The sequence below is a fragment of the Babylonia areolata genome, chromosome 1, assembly GCF_041734735.1.
Source record: "Babylonia areolata isolate BAREFJ2019XMU chromosome 1, ASM4173473v1, whole genome shotgun sequence".
NCBI lineage: Eukaryota > Metazoa > Mollusca > Gastropoda > Neogastropoda > Buccinidae > Babylonia > Babylonia areolata.
In genome coordinates this window covers 95,962,498-95,979,539 of record NC_134876.1, presented here as the reverse complement: position 1 = coordinate 95,979,539, position 17,042 = coordinate 95,962,498, and the positions used below count along the sequence as shown (strand labels likewise).

Here is a 17,042-nt window from a genome sequence, read left to right as displayed (position 1 = left end):
GGCGATGGTCCGATCAACAGGCTGCTCCTCTCCTGAGCAAATGTACCGTGGCAACTCAAATCAACATTATTTGTTAGACTGGGGAAAAAAAAAAAGAAAAAAAGAAAAAGCCGAAAGGCTTACAAACGTCCCAAAAACTGAACTGAACTGAATAGCAGACGATTTTGTTTTTGACGTCATTGTTTTCTGTGAGGTTAGTCGGTGAACAGTAAAGCTTGCTTTCTGCAAAAACTGATGAGGTAACCGGCACACTGCAGCCATATTGGATTAGAGAGCTTCCGGGCCTGCGCATATTATTATCACCTTCTTCAGTTCCTCGGCGAATGGTATGTGTGTGTATTATGCCCTGTTCGGTATTTTTGCATTATGAGATTACCTTTCTAACAGTCATTTTTACTGCGTTTCAGATTGGTTTAATTTGCTCAGCCTTCTTCAAAAATAATGTTTGCACGTGGTCGTCTGCAACATAGACGTTCATGGGCGTTTGACCGACATTGCGACTTTGGCACTGTCGCCGGCACTCTATTGCGTATGAACCTGTTTAAATATTGTCGTGGAGTATTGCTGGATCTAATTCTGCCTTTAACATCGGCCCTCTATCGTTCTATCTGACTTATGCTCTTGTTAAAGGCTTCGAAAGTTGTTAATGTTATGCCCAAGCTTATTCAAACAAAACATGGACTATGATGGACATCATATCTGTGGAACTGAACGGAGCACTCAAAATCCTCTCAAGGCCCAGTCCAAGTCCAGTCCACACAAAGTAGCAGGGCCAGACGAGATACCAGCAAGTGTACGAAGAATGTGCAGATCAGACACCACTGTTCACGCTGATATTTAACAATACTTTATCTGGAATGTGCCCCTAAAAGACTGGAAACGTCAATCACTCAGCATGTCAGAAGTCCACAAGAAGGGTGACAAAAACTGTTAAGATCCGGGAATACTTAATTTCTATACAAGATGATGAAGGGATTCAGATTCTGATTCTGAACACATGGTTGCCAGCAACATCATGTGGTCTCCAGATCATCACAGCATTCTAACAGACTGCACAGTCCTCAGCTAGCACTGTAGTAGCAGCTGTCGTAAGGGTAGTGCCACAGGGTACTGTTCTAGGCCCCCTCCTCTTTCTCAAATTTATCAACAACCTCCCAGACCAGCTCAAGTCAAGAACCATAATGTTTGCAGATGACTGCATAGTCTATAGCAAGATCTGCCGTAATGACCAATGCAGACTACTTCATGAGGATTTGATCACCCTAGCCAAATGGGAAGAAATTTCCAGCATGTAGTTCCAACCGCAAAAATGCAACTAACTTGCTTGCGATCTAGGAAGCCTGTGAGTGTGAGTTATGGTTACCATCTAGAGGGGCACACCCTGGCCAAAACATTGGTTACCTACCTTGTTGACCTCAACAAAGAACTGAGCAGGAATTTCCACATGCATAAAAAAAAGATGGCCAACAATATGTTAGGATTCCTCTGGAGAAATCTTATGACTTAAAGCAGAGAAACGAAAATGAATGCCTACTACACCCTACTATGTCCCCTTTGAATACTGCACAGTCTGGAATCTTCACACCAAGGATATGACCAAGAAGCTAGAGACCATTCAGAGAAGAACAGCGAGATATGTCACCAAAAGCTACATCACCACAGAACAGTACCTTCTCCCTGGCACCATTTGAACTCAGTGTAACCACTGAGACAAGTTGCTATAAAACAAAAACAAAAAAACCCCAACAGATCTATAGTATACAAACACAGCTTTTTCCCAACAACTCTTCCAGCCAGGAATTTCCTGCAAGCATCAGTTGCTGAGACCCCCTAACTCCTTGGTATTCTTCAAGGGGAAGCTTAGCACCCTAACTTTCTAACCCTTTTGATTAGAGACAAGAGATCATGGTAAATGACAGGATAGTGCTGATTCCTGGGGAGCACTGCCTAGATACTGTGAAATAAAGATCCATGTTCTACCCCAGATTCTCTTCCTTTCTCAGTCTTTCTCTCCTTTTATTTCTTCTTTAAAGTGCTGTGCATACCCAAGTCACTTAAATCTTTAAACAAGACAGCATGAGTAGAAGATTTAAGATCACTTATATTTGGCCAAAGTATCAACTTCAGTGAGCCCGATGTGAGTCATTTTAACATACCTGTGTGTGTGTGTGTGTGTGTGTGTGGTTAGAATGTAAAAGTTTCAAAAGTTGTTATACTAATTAACAATCAGTTATGTAGTGAGCCTGATGTGAGTCATTTTAACATACCTCTGTGTGTGTGTGTGTAATGGTTTTGAAAGTTGTAATGCCATTTAACAACATCAATTACATTTGGCCAAAGGATCAACTTCCATAAGCCTCATGCGTGTCATTGCATGGATTCACATAGCTTTGTGTGTGTGTGTGGTTGGAATGCGTGTGTTTTTGGTGGGTTTTTTTTTCCCTAACGAAAGTTGTTGAGCATGTCATCATGGCTGCCAGGGTGTACAATACAGAAAAAGTGGCTAGAATCCTTGATTTTTTCAATGTCAACAATAGCAACTATGAAAACATAGAAAACAAAAGTAATGTAGCTTTTCATCAGCTGAAGTGATTCTGGTTATTCTGATGATGATTACATGCTAAGAAGCTAAGTTTTTTTGGTTTTTGTTGTTTTGTTTGTTTGTTTGTTTTTTTTTTGGGGGGGGGGGGGGGGAGGTTGTGGGGTTTTTTTGTGAGTGCGGACCCCTTGCATAAGTGACAGAATAATCAACTAGCTGATTGTGGTTGCTGCCAAGGAAGAAGAAGTACATCTCCATGTAGGGTGCGGGGTCATGTTGGAAGTGGGTGTCATAAAAAAACCCCATTATTTTAGCTTGAAACCTTCATTTTCTATAAAACGCTCCAGAAGACAGCTTCAAGCTTAAATATTGTTTATAAAGAGCAGTTGTGTAGTGATATTGTGTGAAAGTGTTCATGGTTGTGTGGGTGGGAGGTGTGGTTGGATGTTTATGTACAGTATTTAAATGTTTGGATCAATATGATTGATACTAATGATGGTAAAGAAAAAAACAAAATTGCACTTGGGTGTTGTATCTGATACATTTGCAAATATTTTAGCGCCTATCCACCCATAAAATACAGTCATGAATTTTCCTCTCTATTTTTTTTGCCAAAAAAAAAAAAAAAAAAAAAAATCTGAAAAATTTAGTTATCTTCCTTTTATTGGTAGTTATCTCGTCCTCATCATATCAACATTGAACATATGATGATTATATTTTATACATTCATCTTTCTTTAAAAATGATTCTTTTTTTTTTTCTTTTTTTTTCAAAAATTACAATTCGTTTCAAGTCAAAGGGTTTAGGAACCATATATATTTCTTTTCTGAGTTGCCTTCAGACACAGTCATTTCAGAGTTTTGTAATGGTGAACACACGAGACAGTCGCTTCGCCAATAGCTTTTCCCCCAAAGCAGTCAGTGTCCTGTCTCTCGAACAAATCCAGTGTGATAAATAGAATTGTGCAACCAACAACCATCTACCGAAAGATCTAGTCATCTGCCACATCCACATGTAATATGCAGCTTCTGTTCAAACATGTGTGTGTGTGTGCAGTGCGTGCATGTGTGAATATGCACAAGTTTTTATATTGATATGCACTTGTATGTATCCTAATTTCTACTGTATCTGTGTTTGTGTATGATTTTCGATTTATACTTGTATCTTGTTATGTACTATCCCCCCCAATATTCCTTGTGACCCCGGTACACTTGGTAATAAAGACATATTCTAAGATAGTAGACCATCAACTTGATGAAGTTCCTGAAGGGCAGAGAGACAGAGAAAGAAAGAAACAACAAACATGTTTTCACTGCAAGTGTAAACACAGTCTGACAACTGATCCATTATGATCACAGCACACCTCTCTCCCACATCCCTCTCTGTCGGTCTCTTTGTCTGTCTGTCTGTGTCACTCTGTTTTTCTGTCTGTCTATCTGTCTCTCTGTGCTTTGTGGCAGGACAGACCAACAGTGTTGTAAACTGGTATTGAAGAAACCTTTGTTGAGACCATGGATGACTGCTTTCTTCTAGAACACGAAGAATTGAGAAGACAAAGTACAGTACGCGAGAGCCAGTTACCATGAACCAGTACCCAGGATTTGTACCCATGGTGGTACCACAGCCATACATGGTTGCCATGCCAACGGCGATTCCGATGTCAGGGGCTGTGGGGCCAGGCCTCCCTGCTCTGCCTCAGGTATGCTTTCAGTGTTTCACCATCACTTTCACCAGTTGATCCTTTCACCATCACTTTCACTATCACTTTAGTTTCACCATCACTTTCAGTTTCACTATCACTTTAGTTTCACCATCACTTTCAGTTTCACCATCACTTTCACCAGTAGATATTTTCACAATCACTGTCACTTTAGTTTTACCATCACTTTCAGTTTCACCATCACTTTCACTATCACTTTCAGTTTCACCATCACTTTCACTATCACTTTAGTTTCACCATCACTTTCAGTTTCACCATCACTTTCACCAGTTGATATTTTCACAATCACTTTCACTTTAGTTTTACCATCACTTTCATTTTCACCATCACTTTCACTGTCACTTTAGTTTCACCATCACTTCCATTTTCACCATCACTTTTCAGCAGTTGATATTTTCACAATCACTGTCACTTTAGTTTTACCATCACTTTCAGTTTAACCATCACTTTCACTGTCACTTTAGTTTCACCATCACTTTCACCATCACTTTCACCAATTGATACTTTCACCATCACTGTCACTTTAGTTTCACCATCACTTTCGTTTCACCATCGCTTTCACCAATTGATACTTTCACCATCATTTTCACTATCACTTTAGTTTGACCATCACTTTCACCATCACTTTCACCAATTGATAATTTCACCTTCACTTTCACTATCACTTTAGTTTCACCATCACTTTCAGTTTCACCATTGCTTTCACCAATTGATATTTTCACTTCACTGTCACTTTAGTTTTACCATCACTTTCACCATCGCTTTTAATACTTTCACCATCACTGTCACTTTAGTTTTACCATCACTTTCATCACTTTCACCATCACTTAAGTTTTACCATCACTTTTACCATCGCTTAAGTTTTACCATCGCTTTCACCAATTGATAATTTCACCATCACTTTAACTGTCACTTTAGTTTCACCATTACTTTCGTTTTCACCACCACTTTCAGCAGTTGATACTTTCACCATCGTTGTCACTTTAGTTTCACCATCACTTTCATGATAACTTTCACCATCGCTTTCACCAATTGATACTTTCACCATCACTTTAGTTTGACCATCACTTTCACCATTACTTTCATCATCACTTTTTTTTTCTCTGCTTTACTCAAACTAGACAAAAGATTAAGAGCATATATATGGATATAATCATGCTGCCCTGGACATGCAGGTGTTTAGCCTTTCTAAGGGAAATGAGCGAGCTGACAGGCTTGCCTGTAGTGCAACAATGAGCCATCTGCATCAGGGAACATCTGAAATCCTAAGTAAAGTAAAAGAGTACCTCAAAAACCAGGTACAAGGCCATCACACCATTGATTGCATCACAGAAAGAAAGATAGACTTAGAGGGAGCAGCGGTAAGTCTGGCATATAAATTGAAAGGTCAAGCATCATCCTTTGCTAATGAAATGAATATTGGCATCATTTCCAAAACAGCACTGTTGATTTCTTAAAAATGGAATAGGCTCTCTCTAGGCTTTCCCAAATAACAGGTCTTTTCCCATACCTAAATAAGTATATTTATATTTAAATTTATGGTGGTTTTTTTTTTTTTTAATTATTCATTGATTCATAGTCTTACACTCAGAGAGAGAGAGAGAGAGATGACACTCCTATGATTCCAAGAGTGAACTAGTGTGTTACTGTTAATGACAATATGCCAGTTAGTTTAGTGTTGTAGTTAATGACTGAGTACCAAGAACAGAAGTAAGGTGTGTGTGTTACTGTTAATGACAATATACCAGTTCAGTTTAGTGTTGTAGTTAATGACTGAGTACCAAGAACAGAAGTAAGGTGTGTGTGTGTGTGTTACTGTTAATGACAATATACCAGTTCAGTTTAGTGTTGTAGTTAATGACTGAGTACCAAGAACAGAAGTAAGGTGTGTGTGTTACTGTTAATGACAATATACCAGTTCAGTTTAGTGTTGTAGTTAATGACTGTGTACCAAGAACAGAAGTAAGGTGTGTATGCTAATGGCAGTATACCAGTTAAGTCTGGCTTGCAGCCATTTCACCACCTCACATAGTGATTAGTGGTACCAGTAACATAATGACTTAGTGAGGCCAGTTATATAGTGATTTCATGGTACAAGAAACATGAGTTAGGAACTTAGTGAGGCCAGTTATAAAGTAACTTAGTGATTACAGTACTTCACTTAATGATACCAGTAATATAGTGACTTAGTGATACCACTAATGTCGTACCTAGCAATATGGTGACTTAATGATACCACTAATGAAGTAAATAAATTAAAGTTATATTGGTAATCTGTAATGTAAGATAAGATAAGAATAACTTTATTATCTCCAACTACAGAAATTTGGTCAGGTGCATTATCACAACATAGACAAGTAAACAACATGGGGACCATAACTGTAAAAGTCAACAACAGCTTTTATGAATATAATGAAGACTCAAATGTAAAAATATCACATTCACTGTTTCATACATTAATCTGCATATTGCAGGTATTGCGGGTTATAACTAGTATTCTTAATGTAAAAACAGAAAGAATTAAGAAACATTATTTTGAATATAATTTTGAGCATAGCCTACTATATTGCACATTTATTATAATAGATAAGAATAAAGATAAATTGCATCAGGTGCGGAAAAACACAACCAGGTAATCAGCACACGCCCACACCCACACACACCCCACCCACTACACACACACAGATTACTTGATTAAACAGGAGTAATAAACATATATTCTCAAATAAAAGCATTTCACATATTCACTTTGAAAACATTGCAATTAATTATTACATCATAATGATTAACAGAAATATATTTAGAATATGAATGTTAACATTAGGCATATGATATTGTACATTCATCCTGCATATTGCACATTATTCATCCTACATATTGCACATTCATAACAACCATTTGTCATGGTTTTTAAGCTCAGTAAACACCCACACCCACACAACTACAACAAAGTACAACCTGTCATGCACAGACTTTCGCATGTCTCATATGAGAGAGCGCGCGCACGCACACACATACACACACACACACACACCACACACCACACACACACACACACACACACACACACACACACACACACACACACACACTCGCATGCACACACACACGCACACATAGTTCTCAAGAATTTAAAAGGTGGATTGAATGTGGAATAAAAGTCTTCAGAGCTCTGGATTTCAACTCTGTAGCGTCGTCCTGATGGCAGTAGCTCATAGTACTTTACTAAACTATGAGTGTCATCAGTTGCTATCTGCCTGCTTTTCTTAACCACTCGCTTCTTATACAGCTCTTGCATACTAGCTTGTTTCACTCCCCAATTTTACTACACACACTCGTGACATCATTCAAAACAGGCTTACTCATCACTCCCAAACTTCCATACCGGCACAAAAATGAAACTGTGACTGTGAGCATGGACTTAATACAACATTGATAGTAACTTTGAAGAATATTTGAATTTATACCAGTATTTTAAAGTTTCTGTAAACGAAAAATTCTAGATTGGCATTTCTTATGAATGGAATCAACATTTCTGTCAAAAGTCAGCTTATTGTCCAAGATGGTCCCAAAATATCTTCATTCATTGACCCTCTCCACTGTCTGACCATCTATAACAAGGTTAGCTACAGGCAAGAGGTCTTTCCGAAAATCTATTAACATTTCTTTTGTTTTCAATACATTGAGATCCAGATTCTGAGATTGTTTTCCTCGCACCAGTAACAGAACTTTTTAATTTCACTAAAGTAAATAGTAAATAAAATCAGAGTTGGACAGATCTTCAATAGCTGAGTCATCAGAATATTTTATGACAGGAGTTTCCTCTGTGTCTCTGCAGTCATTTGCGTACAGTGTCAGTAGGACAGGGGACAGCACTGTACCTTGTGCACCAGTAGAAGTAGAGTTTAGAGAAGATTGGGCAGAATGAAAACGGACAGACTGAGTTCTATCGAGAAGAAAACTTACTATCCGTATGGCGCCATGTGCTTGGGGGGAAACTTGACCAAACACGACAAATACCGGTTGGAAAAAGTCATTAGGAAAGCGGGTGGGGTGGTGGGTAAAAGACAAGACACTTTTAGCGGCATCTACAAAAGTACAATAGAAAACTGACTGACAGACTGAAAACAATTTTGACAGACGAAACAGACCCACTGCTTGATGTCATTAATAGTCGACGATTGAACAGAAGTGGCAGGTTCATAGCTCCACACGCAAGAACATCTCGTTACATTAGCTCTTTCATTCCTTCAGTTATTCGTGCACACAATCAAAGCATGCAGTACACTCACTTATAAGTTATAGGACTGTGACACTAACCTCCCCCACCCCCCCTTCCAGCACCACCTGAACTCTAAAGTAGGTGAGTGCCTGGGCGCAGACATTTTGTGTGGGACTGTGTGGCTTAGCACAGGCAAGCGTTACTTTGTGTGTACGTGCTTGTGATTTAATGGATTTCATGCATCTTAATGTTAGTTTACTGATTTTATTGGCATGATACATTGTGAGAGGGTGCGGGCGCACAAGCGTTCATGCATGTGTGTGTGTGTGTGCATTTTACTTATAAATATGATTTATTTGATGGATGTTTTAATATGCTGGATGTTGTTGTTGTTTTTTACATTGTTGTGCAATACGTTATTGTCTTAACATGTGCGTGTGTGTGTGTGTGTGTGTGTGTGCATTTTACATTTATATATGATCTATTTGTTGGATTTTTTTTTAACAATGTTGTACACTACTTTGCATGTGTGGGGGTGAGGGTGAGAGTTAAATATTTATATTTTATTTGCTGTATGTTTTCTATTGGTATACATTGTTGTGCAATATTTTATTGTCTTAATGTGTGTGTGTGAGGGGGGGTGGTGGTGGGGGGGGGGGGTTGTTTTAGTCAGATACTGAGAGTTTTTATCTGACGTGTTTTAGTGTATATGTATGGTACATATGTTCATTTTTATGTTGGTGTCTACAACGAGCCTGTGATTGCACATGTTAATTTCCATGTGGATTAATAAAGTGTTTTTGAATTGAATTGAAAACGCTTCGGATCAACATCCAAGCCTAGCAGTTTGAGGGCAAGGAGATGAGGTTGTATTGTGTTAAAAGCAGAAGAGAAATCAACAAAAAGGATACGAACAATAGATCCTCAATATACTCGACTGGACTTATTGATAGTAGATACCACTTATGTAGTAACTTAGTGATACCAGTAAATTAAGTAATATAGTGACTTAGTGATACCACAAATGTAGTAACTTAGTGATACCACTACCAGTATGTTAACAACAATATACCAGTTGCACCAGTTCAGTTTGGCTGACAGGGATTACTGGTACAATGATTTAGTGATAGCAGTGATATAGTTATACTTATAGCAGTACTGTGTGTTAAAGACAATGCATCAGTTCAGTTTGGCTGGCAGGGCCTTCACCCCCAGGTGGCAGCGGCCCACGTAGCAGGAGCCCCGGTGGTGACGTCGTCAGTGGTGACAGCTCCGGGCATGGCCTCAGCCGTGCGTGCCGCCCAGCTGTCTCAGGGCGTGGGACAGCTCCCTCAGGGCATGGGCCAGCTGGCCGCTCAGGGCATGGGCCACTTGGCCGCTCAGGGCATGGGCCAACACTTGGGCATGGCCGGCATGCCGGGCATGGGCCAGGCCCCACACCAAGGACCCATGGCCCTGCCCACAGCCAAGGTGGTGCCTCAGGCTCTGGCTGGCGCTATCGACTCCAGGAAGAGGCCTTGGGGGAGTGGGGACATGGACAAGGGCAAGGGGTATGTCTCTCTTTTGTTTAGATACTCGAGAAGTGTTGGGCAAAGGGTAAAGGGTACGTCTCTCTTCTGTCTGTTGAGAAACTCTTCAGTGTTGAGCAAAAGGTACGTCTGTCTTATGTCTGTTGTGAAACTCTTCAGTGTTGGGGAAAGAGGGTATGTCAGTCTTCTGTCTGTTGTGAAACTCTTCAGTGTTGGGGAAAGGGTATGTCTCTCTTATGTCTGTTGTGAAACTCTTCAGTGTTGGGGAAAGGGTATGTCTCTCCTCTGTATGTTCATAAACTTTCTTCAGTGTTAGGGAAAGTTCAGCGTTGGGCAAAGGGTGCATCTCTTTTCTGTCTGTATGGAAAATTTCTTCAGTGTTGGGGAAAGGGTGCATCTCTCTTCTGTCTGTATGGAAACTTTCTTCAGTGTTTCTGTTCATGAAAGGGTGCATCTGTCTTCTGTCTGTTTTGAAACTTTCTTCGGTGTTAGTGAAAGGTTACATCTCTCTTCTGTCTGTTTAGAAACTTTCTTGCATCTCTCTTCTGTCTGTTTAGAAACATTCTTCAGTGTTCAGGAAAGGTTACATCTCTCTTCTGTCTGTTTAGAAACTTTCTTCAGTGTTTGTGAAAGGGTGCATCTCTCTTTTGTCTGTTGAGAAACTTTCTTCGGTGTTGGGGAAAGGGTACATTCTTTTTGTTTAGAAAGATGCTTCAATGTTAGGGAAAGGGTACATCTCTCTTCCTTCTGTTTAGAAAGATGCTTCAGTGTTAGGGAAAAGGTACGTATCTCTTCCTTCTGTTTAGAAAGATGCTTCATTGTCAGGAAAAGGGTAGGTATCTGTTTTCTTTCTGTTTAGAAAGATGCTTCAGTGTTGGGGAAAGGGTAGGTCTCTCTTCTTTCTGTTCAGAAACTTTCTTCAGTGTTCGGGAAAGAGTATGCCTCTCTTCTCTCAGTTTAGAAAGATGGTTCAGTGTTAGTGAAAGGTTGCATCTCTCTTCTTTGTGTTTATGGACCTTGCAGTTGGAATGAACTTCCTCTTTCGCTTCGTCAAGTCTCCACACTCAGCTCTTTCAAGTCTGGCCTTAAAACCCACCTCTTCCCAAAATAGCCTCCCTTCCCTGCCTCTTCCTTGTCTTCAGATTCTCCAGTTTTAGAGTTATGCATGCGTGTGAATGACTGGTGTGAAAGCGCTTTGTTTTGTCTCAGCACAAGATTCAGTGCTATATAAATACAATTATTATTATTATTAAAGATGCTTCAGTGATGAAAGGATAGATTCTTTATGATTAGAAAAATGTTTCAGTGTTAGGGAAAGGGTATGTCTCTCTTCTTTCTGTTTAGAAAGATGCTCTGTGTTTTGCAAAAAATATAAATGAGATTTCAGAACTTAACTACTGTTTCAGTTTAAAATGTTTCATTATGAAATGAGACATATTCCTAGCATGTGGTGTTGTGTTGCTATTTCAGTGGTCGTTTTGATAATCGCTGGCAGTCGAATCCTGAGCAAGACGTGGAAGAATCCAACATTGATGACTCAGTCTGTGTTCTGGACCACTTTAACTCCGACCTGAATTTGGTGATTGACCCTGATGGGTAGGTTTTCCTATTCCTCTTGTGCCTTGTTTGTGTTGTCATTAGCAAAACTTTCTATTTTGAAATTCTATGTCTTCGTTTGTTTGTTTTTCAGTTATATATTGAAAAACTATAAAAGTGAAATGTGCTCCAATTGTACATCAGTTTCTTTTTTTAATTCTGTAATGTCGTGCCACAATGTCACCAAAAACAAAAACATATATGTACATATATATGATACTGTGCCAAAACATGCTCACTGACAGTGTGACATTTGATAAAAAAAATCAATAGTATAATTTTACTTTTGGCTGTTCTAACATGTGAAACTGGAGTGTTTCTTTAGTACATATCTACCCTAAAAAAGATAATCATGTTTCCAGTGTCTAGTCAGGGGCCAATTTTTATTGGTCACTGTAGACATTTGGATGCAACACAGGACACAATGTCAGCTGTAATTCTGCTCTCCTGAGGAAGTACAAGCACCTTTTTTCCTTAGTTTTAAAATACACTTGCACAGAATAAACACCTGGTATGATGAAATTGTACACATACAAATTTTTTCCCCCAAAATATTGTATGAACACTGTCTCATGTTGCATCCGAACATTCAGACAAACACAAGTTTCTATAAAAATATGCATAATAACCTGTTTCAAACCACATTTATTTTATAATCAAATATGTCTTCATCTTGTATCATGTAATAATTAAACCTTTGTCAAATAGGAAAATAGCAGAAATGCATTTGTGCATTTGGATGCAACACAAAGTGAAAGGACACAGTTTGGGGGAGTTAACAGCAAATGAATAAAGAAATAGTAGTTTCTGTAGCGTGTTCCAAACAAAACACACACACACACACACAATTAATGTTGTTATTTATATTTACATTGTTATAGGTTAATACTTGTTGATATGCATATACATATTCTCCTTCCCATGACACCTCATTCAATACACACCACAATCTCTTTAGACCTTTTTCTTATAATATACTTTTCCTCTGATACATAACATGAATATTTTTTTACACTAATATTCACATGCATTCCCTTTCCTTTATCCACTTCTTTACTCCTTTCCGTCTGAAAACACTTATAGTGAATAGACGTTAAACTGAAGATAAATACACACACACACACACACACACACACACACACAATTTGAAATGACTAAGCTTTGGGTGGAGAAACAAAATTATAAAAGGAGCTAATCACTAGAACATACTGAGTCTGACACATGGATCCAGAAGGCAATAATACAGTTCATTTTACTGAGGGTTGGACAGTGGATCAAATATAGCAAAAGTTGCTGAAAGTGCAAGTACAAGGCTGATAAAACAAAATAATCTGTAGGAATGCCTTCGATGCAGTCCGACACACTGAAGATTTTTCATCCCTGTGTTGATTGCAGAGCTCAGCTACAAAATGCGAAAAGTCTGACAAATTGCACATTTGCCATTGCTTTGTTGAGTGCAGTTCATTCAGTTGAATGGACACTCTTCTCATTTCTGCCCTGGATAAGATGTTCCCACGTGGTGCCATCTCTGGGCCTGTCCAGGCAAAAGGGTCCTGGCTGATACTGGACTATGAACTGCACGTGCACATGGCCCTCATTCTGAACCACCTCTAGCACCTGCAACATAACAGTTACACTTAGACTTTATCCTTCTAAATCATCATAAACGCTACCTCTTGAACTGGCAACATAACAGATATTTAAAGATTAAGTGTTATCGTGCAAAATCATCACAATAATGACCTCTTGAACCTCTACGTAACAGTGTCTGTTAAATCACCACAAGACTCGCCTATCTAATTTGCAACATTCGGTTACTTTATCCTGCTAAATCATATGCTTCATATTCTGAACACAAGGTTTTTTTTTTACACAAATAAATAGGTCAAATGAATTTAAAAAAAAAAAAAAAAAAAAAAAAAATTACTTATCTTTTCAACCTGACCATTCATTTTTCTGCAGTGAAATTAAATGTTGATAGAAATAAAAATTGTAAAAAGGCTAAAATGTTTTCAGAACAGTTGAATCAGATTTTTTAAACTGATGAAATGGTTAAAATTCTACATAGTGATGAGTAGCAATAATACACTTCGCAATAGAATGGGAATGAGCAGACAGTTTAAGCAGCAGCACCAAAAACCACATACCGAGATTTCTGCATGTGAAGTCTTGACACCTCTATCTGCTTTTCTTTTTCTTTCTTTGGCTTTTGGCAATTTCTTATGTTCCTCTCTACACCTTTGCCCTCTGCTCTTCCTATCGCTCTGGATCTGACTATACTTTTTCTTGCCAAATTCGGGATTGCTTACTTGCTGACAGTGGCGTCTTTGCTTTTGGTGCAAGAGGTAGCTTTACACACAAACCTACAAAAGCGTTGGCAACACAAAAGTTGCAAATGAAAGACAAGTGTTTTAAAACAATTATTCAACATAATCTGGTTTTAAGCTTAACTGTGTTTTCCAGAGAAAGATTTTTCTGTACATTTACTTATTGTCAACAGCCACAGTCAATACAAAATAACTTCTTTTGCATGGCTTCACACATTTTGTGTCTTGTCTAAAGGTGGTGATGATCGTATGTAAAACTGGGCAATATTCATATGTACAAGTGTCTACAAACGAACCTTTAGGGTGGGGGAACAACAACAGCAAAATTTTCGACCTGTATTACATTTCAGTCAAGTTTGTTTAACTTGTTTACTTAAACAATTGAAACAGTGTTTGAATATGATGATTTTTGTGTCGCTGATGATTTTGGTTGCAATCGTGGTCAAAATCCTCGAAACCTAAGACTTGGAAAGGAGTCCGCCACTTTCGTTGCAAACACACACATGGAAAGTAGAATTGAAACATGATATTACTATTCGATTACATGCAAGTGAACTTGGTAAAGCACAACATTATCATCATGTTCGACCATGACATCGACAGAAAGTTTGCCTGTGTCGGTCTGTACGAAATGCTGTATCACATTCGAAAAACGGCGTCTTTCTGTAAGCTGTGACTATTTCTGTCTCTAAATTCGTTCAAAGAAACTAAAACAGCAACCTGGCAGCGCTTTTTGAACCCATTGATGTCAACACGTGGACTGGAAGTGAGCTCGCTAACTATAGTTTGCACCGAAACAAGCTAAAGAAAGAGAGAAAAATCGGAAAATGAACGATAGCAACGGAACGACATAATTTATTCACTTTTCTGATTTTCGAAAACAGAATCAATGTTGTTGCTGCTACAGCAAAACAGTTACCTGTATTTGAAAGTGTATTCTTTTCCCTTTCTTATTTTCATTTACTAGAGAGCTATACAAACAGGTCGCAGCAGATAATTTTTTTTCCAGGAGTGAAAATATGATACGAAGCATTGCGTTCGAACAGCACATTTTCTTGGAGCTTTTTCTTCGAAATGTCCATCATAGTTTGGTTTCTTTGACTGGAAATAAGTATTATAGCCTTTGATTTACCAGATAAGCGCAGCATGGTTTTCCTTCAACATGCCGTGGTTTCGTGTAGTGTTCATTCTTGGTCATTCAAAATGTCACATTTTCACAGCGCAGGTTTCGTCAACTGATGTCAGAATAATGTTTGTGGTGGTCGGCATAGTATACTAGAAGGAAACCTGTGCATGCATGAAGTTGGAGAGTGTTGTTGAGAGCACGTTTTGGCACAGCATCATATAAATAGATAGATAACTATTAGTTTTTAATATTTTTAGTTAGATATGAAAGATAAAATTCTGTGACAAATGTTGGAAATAGAGCGATGTTGACATGGGTCAACATCTATAAGAGAACATTGCACAAATTGAATACCAGAGGTTTTTTTTGGTTTTGTTTTTTTCTTTTAAAGTGCCCCCCCTTACCAGTTCAGGGGGTAATGACAATGAAAAAAAGAAAAAGATTCCAGAATAAAAACTGCATATTACAGAGAGAAAGTAAATGCTTTTGTGAAGGATAATGGATGAGGATTTTGAATCTGGGCTTTTTTATTTTTTTTTTTTTTTTACAGGTAACTATTTAGGCATTCAAAGTAAAAATAATCATTTTTGAGCAATAACAAAATAAAAAGTCCTCTGTTCTCACCACCACAGAATGACAAGTGACATCCAAAACAAAAACAAAATACAGCTGAAAATAACAAGCTTGTAGTTTGGTTATACCTACCTATAGATTAAAATATAACTGGTTACAACTATATAAGTGTATAATATTAATAATGATCTGAACTCTTGCAGACATGTAAGTGAATAACTGTTCCGGCAGTGACAAATGTTTGTTCAGTCAACATAAAAGGATGTTAGTTCAGTCGACATAAAATTTAAAAGGTCAATCCTATACTCAGAAATTGAGTAGTCAAGCTTTGTGACACCAAATAACTCCCCACAACAGGTAGGAAATCTCTTTCATAACACCCACCATCTCCAAGTTGTAAATGGGCCAACTGAAGTGTCTGCTGTGCATACCTGTTTGCTTCCTCTTCCAACAGGTCATCTGATCAGTGACAAAAAGCATAAAGAAATGAAAACACATTTCCTGCCCTTTGCATTTTTGTCACTTTTGTCATCACCTTCAACTTCTGTAGTTCAGGTTTTAACAAATTGGCAGACAAAAGAGATCTAACTCCATCATTATTCTTTTCTTCAGTCATTTGAAGAGCCTGTAAATAGTGTGAAGTTATATAAGCCCACTGACTACGACCACTGTTTCTGCTTGTGGAAAATTTCTGACATTTTTGCAAATAGACAAACCCCCTTTCCATGCACATTCCATGTGGTCCAGTTAGCTAAGCATTATGAAGAAGAAAGGGATCTTCACCTGATGTATGCTCATTTGAATAGTATTTTTATAAATCCAGACACATCTGTTTATATTCATTGAACCAAACTCAAGAGAAGGAAAAGTCAAGAGTAGATGCAGAATGGTAGATGCAGAATGTCTGTGGAAGTCTTACAGGCATGGAATGGGTCTAGTACGCTGTGAACAGCAAATTATATACTGAGTCTTTGTGGTATGAATTTACCTAAACTGATTTTACCTTTTATTACACTGTGGTTTTCTTATTCTTTGTCATCTGTTTGATGTTTTTTTTCCTTTCAGTTGTGGTGCTCAGGTGATGTTGGACCCCCCTGGCTTCTGCTTCACATGGGCGGGGGCAAGGGCCACGTATGGAGTCTGCAAAGGAAAGGTATGCCTGACTTGTCCTGTCTTGTGTCTCCTGGCTTTTGTCTCTTGTGCCATCTTGTTAGAGGCGGTTCATTTTTGTCGTCGCCATGGTAACCTGCACCTCGGTTCCTTTAACCAGTAGAGTACCTATAAGACGTCAGCTGACGTCCTACAAAAAGTATTGCCATAGTGCCTGCAAGACATCCACTGACGTCCTGCGTATGTTTTGATTTTTCCTTCATTGGAGTTTGGTTCAGTTCACATAAACAGACTCTGAAC

At 38.5% G+C, this 17,042-nt stretch overlaps 1 protein-coding gene across 1 annotated transcript in view; it reads left to right on the top strand.

Moving 5' to 3' along the window:
• Window positions 1–235: 235 nt before the first annotated feature.
• The window catches only part of LOC143289849 (uncharacterized), a 54,488-nt gene continuing 37,681 nt past the window's right edge, over window positions 236–17,042 (top strand). The window contains exons 1-5 of the mRNA XM_076599042.1: window positions 236–326; window positions 4,073–4,238; window positions 9,682–10,031; window positions 11,481–11,606; window positions 16,698–16,785. Coding sequence (XP_076455157.1) covers window positions 4,122–4,238; window positions 9,682–10,031; window positions 11,481–11,606; window positions 16,698–16,785 — 681 coding nt within the window. The 5' untranslated portion in view covers window positions 236–326; window positions 4,073–4,121. The remainder of the gene's footprint in view (window positions 327–4,072; window positions 4,239–9,681; window positions 10,032–11,480; window positions 11,607–16,697; window positions 16,786–17,042) is intronic.